At 38.3% G+C, this 15199-nt stretch overlaps 1 protein-coding gene across 1 annotated transcript in view; it reads right to left on the bottom strand.

Annotated features, from left to right (window-relative positions):
- The window catches only part of LOC103033543 (receptor tyrosine-protein kinase erbB-4), a 555493-nt gene extending 545327 nt beyond the window's left edge, over positions 1-10166 (bottom strand). The window contains exon 1 of the mRNA XM_022680070.2: positions 9753-10166. Coding sequence (XP_022535791.1) covers positions 9753-9828 — 76 coding nt within the window. The 5' untranslated portion in view covers positions 9829-10166. The remainder of the gene's footprint in view (positions 1-9752) is intronic.
- Positions 10167-15199: the final 5033 nt, after the last annotated feature.

The following is a 15199-nucleotide window of genomic DNA, read 5'->3' as shown; positions in this document are numbered from 1 at the left end:
TAAAACACTTAATCAACGACCAACAATCCCCAAATTCCAATAATCATCATTACAGATAGCTAATCACTAAAGCACTAGTCTGGATTATGAGAGAAATGAAAGAGTTTCGAGAAGAGAAGAGAAGAGAAGGTTTAGGAATATCTAGAAAATTAGAGGATGAAGAGTCTGAGAAATGACAGAGAGAGTGCAACAGAGATGGCAAGAAAGAGAGCATCAGGGACAGCAAGAGACAGAGAACACAGAGAGATAGAAACAGATAGAGAGAAAGAGAGAGAGGAGTATAGCAGAGTCACACTATAAGTAATAAGAGAAAGAGAAAGGAGCAACAGAGTAAGTGACAGAAACAGAAGAGAGAGGGAGAGCATCAGGAACAACTAGAGAGGGAGCGACATAAGAGAAAGAGCACGAGAGAGAGAGAGAGAGAGAATCAGAGATGAATAGAAAGGGAGCGAGAGAGGAGAGAGAGAGCATTAGAGAGAGAGGGAGCATCAGAAACGACTAGAGAGGGAGTGAGAGAGAAGAAAGTGTACCAGTGTAAGACTGTAAGTGATAGAGACAGAGCATAAGACAGAGAGAGAGGGAAAGAAAGAAAAAAAGAAAGAAAGAAAGCATCAGAGAAGACTACAGAGGGAGAGACAGAGGAGACAATGTGCCAGAGTGAGAATGTAAGTGATGAAGAGAGAAAAAAAGACAGAACATGAGACTCAGAGACTACAGTGGGAGCGAGAGAGGAGAGAAGGTACCAGTGTGAGAGTGTAAGAGAAAAAAAGAGTAAGTAATAAAAAAGAGAAAAAAAAGACAGAACATGAGACAGAGAGAGGAAAGGAGGAGAGAGCATATAAGAGAGAGAATAGAGAGAGAGTGCACATCAGGAAAGATCTACAGGGAGAAGAGAGAGAAAGAGAGCATCAATGACAGAGCGCGCGCGAGAGAGAGCGCGAGAGGGAGAGATATAGAGCGAGAGCAGGAGCTCCAGCTGGAGTGAGCCACTCGGAGCGGGGCAGAGAGCATGGCAGTGCTCAGGAACCCGCCTTCGCTTGGCAGCGGCGCCGGGCCAGCGCGAATCAAAGAGCGCTTTTCTTCCCATTGAGCGGCGCAGGCACAGGGGTCAGCCCGCCTTTCATGGGCCGCGCTGGAGAAAAATGAATAAGCGGGCTTTGTGAGACGATGGCTTATTGCTGTGTGGGCAGGCGCATGTAACACCATCTCCTCCAGCTTTTGATGGAATAAAGACGAGCGAGAGAGCGAGCCAGAGGAGCAGAGATGCTTCCTTTTCTTCACAGACCCGCCGTCTGAGCGCGGTCGAGCCGCGTAAACATTTGGATGGACTGTGAACCCGGGACGAGAGCGCGTACGAAAAAAAAAAAAAAAAAAAAAAAAACGATCCCAGTGTCACACAGTGTAGTTCATAACCCTGTACACTCCAGTGTCATACAATTACATTCAGAAAGCTGACATTGAAGAACCAGATTTGGTTCCCTTGAGAACTGAGCAAGAACCTTATATGTACTGTAGGTCAAGAACCTTTAAGGAACCTTTGAGAAATCTTTTTTTTTTATGTCAAACATCCACAATTCAGTTTCCTTGCCATTTCTATTTTTAGCTGTTAGATTACAGTTATAAATTATGCACATGCATGTACATTAATAAGGATGTACTGCACTGCATTTTTTTACAGAACTGCAACACATACAGCTCTGGAAAAAAAAAGTTTGAATTTCTTTGATTCTACCTAATTGAAAACCTCTGGTAAATAATCAAGAGGAAGATGGATGATCACAAGCCATCAAACATTAAACCAAGCTGGAATACCTGAATTTTTGCACCAGGAGTAAAGGCATAAAGTTATCCAAAAGCAGTGTGTAAGACTGGTGGAGGAGAACATGATGCCAAGATGCACAAAACTGTGAATAAAAAAACAGGGTTATTCCACCAAATTCTGACCTCTGGAAAAAAATAAGAGTCCACTTCAGTTTCTGAATCAATTTCTCTGATTTTTCTATTTATAGGTAAATGTCATTTAGAGCACTAATTTGCAGAAAATGACAAATGTCTGAAATAACCAAAAAAAAGATGCAGAGCTTTCAGACCTCAAATAATGCAAAGAAAACCTCTAACACACTAACTACTTCTAACCCCATTTCCTTCTTCCCCTCCTTCACTCCTCTATCCTATTATTCCCCTTTGACCTCATTTTATCCCTATCCAAAGATGTTTTACCTTTAAACTTATTTTACATTGTACTTGACTATTGTAAGTCGCTTTGGACAAAAGCGTCTGCCAAATGTAATGTAATGTAATGTAAAATAAGTTCATAAGTTTTAAGAGTTCAGAAATCAATATTTGGTACAATAACCCTGTTTTTAATGACAGTTTTCATGCATCTTGATATGTTCTCTTCCACTAGTCTTACACGCTGCTTTTGGATCTTTCTCTCTGCAAAGTTGGTCATGTTTATGACCGGCGGAGTCTGGCTAAAATTTCCAAGCGTGAACAGACAAGCGTCTCACATTCATATCCCAGTCCCTAAGTCACTGGGACTAAGTCAGTGTTCTGTATCTTCCATGAGACATGGCAAAAATCATGGGACAGTCATGGAACAGTCATGGTACAGCAGTTCTTGTCCCTTGACCTTAAGCAAGTAAGCAGCTCTAGATTTTCATACATTCAAGCCAAAGAAAGCTAGACTTTTTAGAAGGACTCTTAAGGTGGCGATTCTTTAGGACTCTAAAGTCAGAGTGTGGAGCCTTCATGCATCAAAAGCCTGTTTGAAAGCTAAGAGAGAGGTCTGTACTCAGATACAAAGTCACAGTAAGAAAGAAAAGGGCCTTTTTAAGTGAACCACATGGTTATATTAAGTCGACCACAGCCGAGCCGGTGTTTCCAAACACTTCCACTCACAAAAACTGTGAACAGCAGTGGACGGTGTGGTAATTCAACCAATCCCACACAGTCACCGCAGCCTTTCAGCCTCAGAACTGTGGTAAATCATTGTTCTGCTGAACAGAACTTTTAGAAAAATCAGACTGAAAGACAGTTCAATCACCGAACGATTCATTTCCATCACCGACGTCTCTCTCTCTCTCGTTCTCTCTACTCACTGACGAGACTTAATCCGCGCTTAAGCCGATTAACACGCTGATATTTGTGTTCGCCGCTTTTCCAGCGGAGCTCCTAAATGTCACGGAGAGCGACTGATTTAAATTCACGGCTCTCCTCGGCCCGACTGGAAAGATAACATCATCTTTTCTGCTTAGCCGATATAGATTACTAATCCAAATTACAGCCGCGCTGCCTGGGCTCTCTCTCTCACACAGGCAATTAGCTGTGGCTTTGCTCTGCGGGTGAGAGAGGGGAAGAAAAAAGAGCTACAGATCAGACCTTTGAGCCTTCATCATCTCCCTCATCATCAATATATCCAGCCTATTATCGCCCCAGGCTCGGCCAAAGATCTACCTGCGCGAGAGCGAGAGAGAGAGAGAGAGTGAAAGAAAGCTGAGGAAATAAATGAGGAAAGTCAGTGGATAAGGGAAGTGACTCAGTGATTCATAACCCAAAGCCTATTGTCGCTTCAGAGCTGAGGAAGCATCTCCATCACCTTCAGCAAAGCTTTATCTGCTTCAAACGCGCTGACGCAAGCTCAGTAATCACCTCAGCTCCATCTCTGCTGTCTGCAGAGCGCAGGATCACAACCTTTAAAAATTTTGCTGTAACTTGTGGCACAGTTAACCCAGCAAACTAAATGTATTTCCAAGCAAATGAAGCACAACAATATATATACAGTATATATATATATAGCTTTCTTAACTCACTAATATTGGTTAGAATGGTCTAAATACAGTGTTAGGAGTAGTGCTGGGCAGTATACCGGTTCATTCAGTATACCGCGGGGTGAATTTGAACCGCTGTGCGTTTCTCTCATACTGCCATACCGCTAGAGGGCGCTGCGGAGCGCCGTGTGGAACATCACCCTCAAAGAAAGAGAGTCAAACGCTGGTGTAGCTCCGTCCTGCAGAGAAATCGGAACAGCTCCTGCTGCTGTTTCTACTGTATGAGTGTTTATTTTTTTATCCCAGTAAAATAAAGCAAAAACTACAGCCCTTAAATATATATTAATACTGTAGCTTGAAGGATGATCTGAATATATTTTTTGACTGGAGAAAGAAGGGAATTGTAGCTGTAGATTTTAATACTGTATTGCCTCTAATGGCTTCAGGAATAACATATTATTTACGTAGTAAATTTATGTTAAAAAGAAATGTTGAGTTCTTAAACAATGAGTATTTTAGGTTTGTTTATAGCATTTATGGAACGATTTATTAAAATATTTAATTTTGTAAAGGGAGCTGTGTTAAATTTGTTAGCATATCTACAGTATTTTTAAGGTGTATTGTTTACATTCTTTAGACTTAATTATTTTGTCTGATTTCGTCATATATTGTGTATATACTTTGTGGGACAAAGTAAACCCAATACTAAACAAAGCCTTAATTTAAAGCCTTAGTGTTTTATATTATATTATATGTACTCCTAACAGTATAGTAACTCACACATCTATATTAAAGCCCAGTCATGCAAAAATGATAATAAAAAAATTGTAATAAAAATGCTGTGATATACCATGAAACTAGTTAGGAGTCTTGCCCAAGGAAGACTATGGGTCTGTAGAACAGAATTCAGTCACCCAGACATGGAATTGAACCCCAGTCCCCCACATGGTAGCTCACTAAACAGACTGATATATCCTAGAACGGTGTCAGGATATTTTACATTTGTTAATATCTATGGCATTTTGGCTCATGCTCTCATCCATATTAACCTACAAGGTTGTTCCTATTACAGAGGAAGGGCCAATGTAGTGTTAGGAGTCTTGCCCAAGGACTCCTATTGGTGTGTAGAACAGCATTCAGTCACCCAGACCTGGAATTGAACCCCAATATCCCACATTGTAGCTCACTGGCAGTTGGTGGTGTTATCCACTCCACCAAACCACACCAGGTGCACACCAAGGCTGCTAATCCACCATGCTATCCAACGTCTTTCGGCACTGGCTTTGTTAGAATGTGTCTGCTGTGTGGGTTGGCAATATGTGTAAAAAGATGACACCATAGCAGCCCATGCTTATGAGAAAATGAAAAAGAAAAAATATATATACGTTAGCTCAGAAAATGCTACTATCCTAGCCCTGTACAGCTTGTACCTTGTGTATACATTTTTGCTGAGAAAAAGCTATTTTGTAAAGAAGTTATATTTACATTTAATTTATATTACTACTACTTTTTTATTCTATTATTACTTTGTGTGATCTAATACTAATTAAGTATGAGTTAACAGAGCTAACACTGTATGTTTTACGGTAGAAAATACTGTAATAACATGGTAGTAATGCTAATAATAGTTCATCCAGTTCTCACCACCACCATTTAGGCGAGTAGAGTGTCAAAAAAATGAACTTAAACATGCCGTTTGTCTGTAATTTAGTCTTTTCTTTGATTTAATTCAAGAAAACCATGCTTGTTCTTACAGCCTACAACACAGAGGCCAAGGAGTTAATCATAATATATGATCTACTGTACAAGTTTACTTAAGGTTACCTAAGGTAGCCCAGGGAGGAGAGACTACAGAAAATAGGGGACACACCCAGTATGCAAAAAGATTTTGTCAGAAGCCAATGGAAAAGAAGCGGCCAATGGCAAAACATACTAAACTGTGTTTGATTCAACTCAAAGATCTCAGTTTGAATGTAGATGTGGCCACAAATGTTTAATTGAATATATATATATATATATATATATTTTTTTTTTACTTAACAGACTTAAGTACATAGTTCAGACAAATAGTGTCTTTTCCGTAAGAAAAAAACTAAAATATGACTTCAAAAATATATTAGCTCATTATTTTCTATAAATTATTCAGTCTTTCTGTTCCTTTTTTAGGTCATTTTTGGCTGAATAAGTTTTGTTGCCAAATATTTGTTACATCCCTAGTTCATTATGACTAGGGGTGAGCCGTACTGAGCCATATTAGTCACCACTAATTACTACTCTTTTGCTGTTTTAAGCAAAAGGAAAATTCACACTGTTCTCATTTCCCATTATATATATCTACTAGAGACAGTTTTGTTACAAATCTGATAAAATTATTGATTTTTTATATATATATATGAGTTATATGAGGGATGTGCCATATCATATTATATGCAATAATAAAATGTAATTTTCATTTTGCTGCAGTAGTGTATTCTTGAAATAATTTCGCCAAGAGTATCGTTATCATGATAATACCATGAAATATTGTGATATATTTTTGGGGCCTTATCGCCCACCCCTAGTCATGACCAACATTCAACCTGAAATTAACAAACTTCTAGAAGAAGTCTAGTAAGTAATACAAAAAGACAGCGCCATCACCATGTTTGTCGTGGTTAGAAACGTCTTTAAACCGCCCTCTTGTGGATAGATTTACTTAATCTCCATGCCAAGATTGAAACCATGCCAACGTAAAGGAAGCACAGCAGCAACATTTGTATAATTTAAAATAGTCATATTCATGTTCATACTGTACATAAAAAGTAGTATAAATAAGCTGTAAGAACTCAAGACTTTATTTAATCTCCGAACTAAACTTGTTAAAACAGCACAAAATAACACAATACACCAACTACAAATCAGAGGCGAATATGTTCTGTGCCCTTGTGATCTGATGGAAAGTGTGTTAAAACACTTACATAATATAGTGTAAAAATATATAAAGAAATATAAATGAGTCAAAAGAGCCCTGGCAGTGTTTTTATTTATCTACAGTATTAACAAGTGGAACTACTTCACAAACAACAGCAAAAAAGAAAAAATAAAACAGCATAAAACAGCTTAAAACAGCATTAAAAAAACAGAAGATAAGATATTCTGTGTTCCTGAGGTCCTGATACAAAATGTGTTAAATTATTAATCCAAATTTTAATGCAAAAACAGCAGAGAGGAGAAGCAATGCATCTAACAGACTCCATTCAAAACAATGTTTCTATAAGAAACAATACAAAAATGCTTAATTCAGATTACTAACATTACTAACACTACTTTATATTACTTTTTGTAATGTAATACTAATAAAGTATGAGTTTTAGGTGGTTTGCATACCTTATTATTACATTTATTAGGGTAATAATACTGTAATAATACTGTAATAATACAGCTATAATGCTAATAATGGCTCATGCAGCTGCGTAACATTTGCTAACATTAAAGAAACATAGAAAAAGGTGATATTAAGAGTTATGCATGCTGAGTTGGACACTTAATAACAGATCTCCTGCTTTCATTACGCTCTCTGCTGACTGCCTGTACCTCTACCCCCCTCCCCTCTCTCTCTCTCACTGTAGGCAGGATTCAGACATCACCTCCGGTTCTTACCACCACCATGTGGAGATTTAGACTATGAGAGCTTTTAAAAACAATGCAGAAACTCTTCCACCTCTTATGAAACTCAAATAAAAAAGAACGACACAATAAATCACATTTTCTTATACTACAGACTACAGATTCACTCACAGGACAGTGAGAAAGCACATAAGTTCATATGATAAATTATTTTACTACTATAAAGTACAATAATACTTTTCTGCATTACCTGCAGAAATTAATTAATTATAGAGTCTACTCATAAATGTAAAAAAGGAGATTTATAACATACAAATAATCAAATATAATGCAATCAAGTGTAAAAAAAAAATCATAATGTTACATAATACATTCACTGAAGTACCATTAAGTACAAATCAACGAGTCAACGATGCTTAAATAAATAAATAAATAAATGAATAAATATCTTCCTGCTCCACAATGTCAATTTTAACCTCATTTAGAAATGAGAACTCATTTATGCTATGATGAGCTGCTTTGTAGTGTAGATTCAAGCATAGGAAAGACAGACAGACAAATAAAAAAATGACTATAAATAACAAACGTACTGACATTCAACAAGAATAAATAACAATATTAATTAAATCACTATATAAAAATTCTTATACATACATTACATGCTTCTCTGGAATACCAATTTTATCCTCAGAAAGGGCTCTTTTTTTAAAAAAACAGGTGTGTCTATAATTATGACAAATATAAAAAAAGAAAGGTAATCAACTTCTGAAGTGCAAAAAAACAACTAATGAATAAATAAATAAATAAATAAATAATATAAACATAAATATGTAAATAAATAATCTATTGAATATATCTGTGCTTTAATACGTGCGTATTAACCTCGAAAAGGGTTGATTAATAGTTAATAGGAATGTTAAAAAAAGAATAATTATTTAAAACACAAATATGATCAAACAAAATATAATAATTGCAATTACAAAACTATAAGTCACAACTCTAAATATGAAAATGATATAATCTTTATAAATAAGTGCTCTAACAAGTACCTTTATCCTATGGAAAGGAACATTAATGATCTAACCAGATTAATCAAGTTGTTTAAAGTTCAGTTATATGGTCTTATATACAGAAAGAGAGATTTATAATAATAAAAAAATCAATATAATAACAATGAAACTGCATTAAATAATGATAATAAACAACAAATTGATACTACGCTACACTACTATAAACAGTTATAAAATATATTAAGCATATAAAAGTCTCAAAACCCAAAGCAGAGCACTTTCTCTGTTCCTCGAGAGGCTAAACTGAGCGGAACGCTTTCAGAAGTGCTTCCAGAAGCAGTGCAGTGAAGCACAGTGTGAGTAAATAGAGTCAGGAACTGAAGCAGCACCGGATCATCTAACCAGAACCTGGACTTCTTAATGAAGCTCAGAATCAACAACAGCAAAAGAAACAACAACAGCAGAAGCAGCACAGCGACTGAACTCATCCTCCAACTGGAGACCACCAGTCTGAGATCATCAGAACCAGAATCTGGGATCTCTAAAGCTCTCAAGTTCATGAGAACACACACACACAGATAGACAAGTTCAGGACCATACAGATGCACTTTGGTGACAGTTACAGGGCAGAGCAACCACCTTATAGTTCAATAAGTGTGTGTGTGTGTGTGTGTGTGTGTGTGTAAGTGCGTGTGTTCAGGAACATACACTGAAGTTCAAGTTCAGGACCACATGGATGCACTTTGGTGACGCTAAATGACCATCTTATAGTTCAAGTAGTGTGAGTCAATGTGTGCATGTGTAAGACTGTCTCTCACACACACACACACACACACACACACACACACACATTGTAGCAAATACACAAGTTCAAGACCATATACACATTTTGATGACACAGGGCAGAACTACCACCTTATACTTCATGAAGTGTGTGTGTGAGTCAGACAGTCACACACACACACACACAATTCCAGAACCTACACAGTACACAATGAAATATGGACGCACTTTCGTGACACTTGCAGGGCAGAAGGACCACCTTATATTTCGTGTGTGTGTGTGTGTGTGTGTGTGTGTGTGTGTGTGTGTGTGTGTGACCAGCACTCAAGCCACAGTGGCAAAAACGTAGCCAAGATCGAGAAAAGTAAGCATCTTAGAGAGAGTGTGTGTTTCTGGGTGGTGGGCATCTGTGCCTATGTGTGTGTGTGTGTGTGTATGTCAGGCTGTCAGTAATACACACACACACACAGATACCCACTCCCAGAAACACACACACACACACACACACACAAACACTCAGATGCTTTGTCACAACAGGCGCTCGCTCGCTCTCGCGCGCGCACAATCACACACAATCCCTCACCTTGTTGCGAGTGGCCGCCCCTGAGCGCGAGCAGCAGGCAGGTGAAGAAGCCCCACACCGAACTCTTCAGCTTCATCTTCGCGTCCAAAAAACACGCACGCTCACTCACGCACACGCTCGCGCGCCTCTCACATGTCCAAGCCCGGCGGCGGTTATCCCTCTGAAGGCGCGAGCGGAGCGGAGCGGAGCGCACGGCGCGCGCACCGGAGCTCCAGAGCGCAGCGCGTCCCAGTGCAGTAAGAAGTCCTGCGCCTCGGTCCGAGCGCGAGCGCACACAAGAACACAAACAAACGCACGCACGCGGACGTAACGCGCTCTCCCCGCGCGCACTCCTCCTCCAACACACCGACACAAACAAACAAAATAAACAAACTAGCGATCGCGCGCGCACGAGGCACAAACAACAACAGGCTGGCTAAAGTTGGGCAGCAGCGCGAGAGCACTTCAGCGATGTGTCTCGCGCGCTCATGCCATGAGACTCTCCACACTCCACTCCGCAGCGACGCAACCGATCACAGGTCACGCCCACATACAGCACTGGCCACGCCCCACCGGAGCGGGATTGGATCAGTGAAGTCTAAACCCCACCCGCTACAAATTCCAGTCACGTTCTGATTGGTTGATCGAGGTCCAAGCGCGAGGACACCTGTCTCAGTGTACACAGAAATAATGAACACCTAGGAATAATTCATAATCAGCTCGCGCTCTGTTTATATTATCATAAAAACGGCACCACAAATAATGTAAAATCATTTAAAATAAAATAATATATTATAAAATAATGCAACATAATAGTAATAATAGTAATAACAGTATTAATAACAGTAATAACACATTTAATACACAACATTATTTGTTAAAATATTATTCATTCTAAATAAAAGTAAATTTACATTATTATTTACATTATTTATTATTCACATTAAGATTTATTTATAGTAAATAATCACAAAAATTAAATAAGGTAATGCAATAATAATTAATTAAAGTAGAATTGTATTTAATTTAGCACTGCAGAATAAGCTCAATGCATGCATCAAATATAGAAATAAGAACGACAGAGATCGAATTAAAAGTTTTTTGCTGAAGGTCATTGATGTATAAGACAGGTAAACAGGAAAACAGATAAACAGTTCTGCAAAGTTAAGACTCCAGAGTCAGAAGTGTGAACCGGTTCAGTGTGTGTTAGAGTCAGTTCAGAGCTGAGGGAAGTCACTGTGATAAATAAAACACTTGTGTGATTTACAGTGAGGCTGGAACTCAGCGCTCACAAAAGTCATCTCAATGACACGCCCCCTTCACACCTGCCACAAGAGGTGAGCGCTTCCTGCTGGAGTTACAATATGCTGAAACATCTGGTCTGGCTCTGTCACACAGAAGTCACTTACACACTTCTACAGAGAGAGAGAGAGAGAGAGAGAGAGAGAGAGAGAGAGATGGACAAGGAGATAGAGAGATACACAGATATGTAAACTCAAAATGAGAGAGAATTGGACGTTAAGAAAGACAGAAAATAAATAGAGACACATAGGTAGACAGAGACAGAAGAAATGTAAGAGACAGAAAATAAAACAGAAAGACAGACAAATAACAAAGAGAGAGAGTAAAAGAGACAAAGAGACAGAATGAGACACCGGGAGTCCAAACATAGGGATAAAGAAACAGAAGAAAAGCAATAAACAGAAGGAAAGAGACAGAGTCAGACAATAAGAATGAGACACCAGGAGTCAAAAACTGCTAGAACTGCTTAAACTTTTGCACCAGGAGTGGCATAAAGTAGTTATCCAAAAGCAGTGTGTAAGACTGGTGGAGGAGAACAGGCCAAGATGCGTGAAAACTGTAATTAAAAAACAGGGTTAATCCACCAAATATTGATTTTTGAACTCTTAAAACTTTATGAATATGAACTTTTAAAAAGTTTTTTCTTTGCATTATTTGAGGTCTGAAAGCTCTACAACTTTTTTGTTATTTAAGCTAATAAGCTAATAATCTGTTATTTAAGTTATTTTTCATTTTCTGCAAATAAATGTTCTAAATGACAATATATTTATTTGGAATTTGGGAGAAATGTTGTCTGTAGTTTATAGAATAAAACAACAATGTTCATTTTACACATACATAAACCTATAAATAGCAAAATCTGAGAAACTGATTCAGAAACTGAAGTGGTCTCTTAATTTTATCCAGAGCTGTATTTCCAGAAAGACCTAATTTCCCCATTCTCCTCAGCTCTTCTGAGAAAACTGAAAGTGTAAATGCAGCACTGATCTGTTTTTTTTTTTTTTTTCTTCAGTGTGTTCTCCTAACTTCACAAAGGCGTCTGTGTACAGTGTGTGTGTGTACAGTGTGTGTCTGTGTGTGAGTGACCCCTGAAAAATGCAGTCTGGCAGGTGTTTGTCATTCAGCAGTGCCCCTGTAGTACTGACCTGGCACCACAGGGGGGAGCCATCCACATCACCTCATGGATCACAGAGGCAAAGACAGCAGGGGACAGATCAAGCTGTTTCTTCTGAACTTCTAGAAACCTCTAGACTACTCTATATGGACAGACGTACTGGGACAGCTGCTTATTCCTCATTTCTTCTCAAATCAATGGTATCAAATAACAATGTATCCTACTTTTGCTGGAGTAACTGTCTCTACTGTCCAAGGAAGGGTTTAGGAGGGAGATTTTGGAGCATTGCTAAGAGGATTTGATTGCATTCAGCAAGAGTGAGAGAGTTAATGAGGTCAGGATGTTGAAAGATTACCACTCAACTCATTCCTGGCTACCCAACTCATCTTAAATGTATTAAGACAACAAGAATGAGACACTGGGAGACCAAAACACTGAAACAAAGCGACCAAAGGAAAATGATAGAATGAGACAACAAGAATGAGACACTACAAGACCAAAACACTGAGACAAAGAGACCAAAGGAAAGTGATAGAGTGAGACAACAAGAATGAGACACTGGGAGACCAAAATAGAGAGTCAAAGAGACAGAAGAAGAAAAATAGCATGAGACAACAAGAATGAGACACTGGGAGACCAAATCACTGAGACAAAGAGACCAAAGGAAAGTGATAGAGTGAGACAACAAGAATGAGACACTGAGAGACCAAAATAGAGAGATAAAGAGAAAGAAGGAGAAAAATAGCGTGAAACAACAGGAATGAGACACTGGGAGACCAAAACACTGAGACAAAGAGACCAAAGGAAAGTGATAGAGTGAGACAACAAAAATGAGACACTGGGAGACCAAAACACTGAGACAAAGAGACCAAAGGAAAGTGATAGAGTGAGACAACAAAAATGAGACACTGGGAGGTCAATTTAGAGAGACAAAGAGACTGAGACAGATTAAGAGTAAAACACAGGGGAATGAGACACAGAGAAAGAGAGACACAGAGGAGAAACAACTAAATAAATGAGACAAAGAAAGGAAAAAATAAATAAATAATAAAGCATGATGATCAAAAACAAGTCAATTAAGAAACACCTTAAATTCTGAATGACTAAATGAATGAATACCAAACCAGGTGTTGATTAATATGATAATAACTAGAAATAACTCTATTAAACTCAGATAAGGAGGAGAGATTAGAAGATGTTTTGAGGAAACAGGGCTGTAAAAGCGTTTTGCTTTTGGTAAAATTGCTGTTTGTATTTATTGTAATGCTGCAATGTGTTTTACTGAGCTAATAAACACTTACTTCATAGATAAGAAGCTTTTCTTTACACTGTAAGCCCGGATAAGTTGAATTTCTTTAAAAAAAAAATGAGGAAACCGGTTGCCTTAAAAAAGTTAAATAACAAGTAATGAAAACTTAAGTTAGCATAACTTAGAACATCTTAGAAGTTATTACTACTAAAGGGGAAGTTGATTTAACTTTTTTATTTCTGTTATATTTCTGTAAGACCGGATAAGTTGAGTTTACTTAACTTTTTTTAAGGCAGCCGGTTTGCTCAATTTTTTTTAAGTAATGGGAAATGAAAACTTGATTTAGCATAAATTAAAACATCAAGTTATTTATTACAACTAAAGGGGAAGTTGATTTATTTGTAAGGTAGCCCAGGGGGAATCACTACACACTGATGGTGAGTGTTAGTCAGAAACTGTTGGACACACCCAGTATGCAAATAGATTGTGACAGAAGCCAATGGAAAAGAAGCTGCCACAAATGTTCAACTAACTCAAAATAGTTGAGTATTGTTTAGAAATATATCCAATTTTGTGTAAAACAGACTTAAATCATTTGAGTTTAAACAACGTAGGTGGCCAAAAAAATTGCACAATACTGTATATCAAGTAAAATCAGCTAAAATAATAAGGTGGATAGGCTAACATAGCGAGCACTAGTGAATGGGGAAGTGTTAAAAAAAATAGCTCCATCGATGCAAAATTAGGATCTCTTTACTTTTCTTGTAAACTCACCCACACAATTCAGCAACGCATTGCTTTTTTAAAACCATAAATCTTTACGAATACCCCCTTCCAGTGGCGTCTTCGGCTGTTTATTGTGCAATTCATTCTGCAGGATTACGACGCCGGGTTTCTCTGGGTCCGCTAAAGCCTCACGATGCCGGGTGTATGGCTAATCTAATACATAACTCCATGATTTGTTTAATGGATGAGGCTTAACAGTGCAGGGCCCGCCAATAAAACCCATGCCTCCGGAGGCCCTCCCGCGCATACAGATTCTACACACACACACACACACACACAATATCCAAGTAATGAAGCGGCTTTATCAAACTAGGCAGGGGCGTATTTTTACTGGTGTCCCTCCACCCCTCACACACACACACACACACACACACACACACACACACTTTCTCATTACACTCTCTGCATTTAAAACACACCAACAACACTCGGCAGCACAGCACAAAAAGACCCACCGCACTGCACTCTGTGCAGCCGCAGCCATCCGTCTTCCACAGAGCCGCGTTCCCCGACAGACGAGCATGTCAGCAAACACGGACGTTCATACCGCAAACTGAATGTCAATAATGCTATAATAATATGGCTACGGGGCTTAATTGCCTTAACAAAGCAATGGCTATGATTTTGATTGCACCTATGATCGAACATCAGTAAAAAAATAATTATTGGCACCCCTGGTTAAGATGTGTTCTTTAGCTTCTCATAAATTGAGTTTTGTTCAAAATAATATAGGACCACGATGGGAAAAAAAAGTAAAGTCCAACCTTTAACTCAAGTAAATTTTAAGGGGGAAATAAAATCCCTGACTAAGAAATAATTATTCTTCATAAAATCACCTGTTCCACAATTATTGGCACCCCTAACAATTCTTAGGAAATAAATTTAATAAAAGTATTTCTGTCACTTCTACAGTAGTTTACGAAGTTGATCAGAGTATGTAGGAACATTTAATTAGTAATTGACAACTTCCTGTTTCCCTGGGGTATAAATATGACGTGACACAGAGGCCATTTATCT

The sequence above is a fragment of the Astyanax mexicanus genome, chromosome 11, assembly GCF_023375975.1.
Source record: "Astyanax mexicanus isolate ESR-SI-001 chromosome 11, AstMex3_surface, whole genome shotgun sequence".
NCBI classification, from domain to species: Eukaryota; Metazoa; Chordata; class Actinopteri; order Characiformes; family Acestrorhamphidae; genus Astyanax; species Astyanax mexicanus.
Note: the sequence above shows the minus strand (reverse complement) of the source record. Positions and strands in the feature narration are given on the sequence as shown.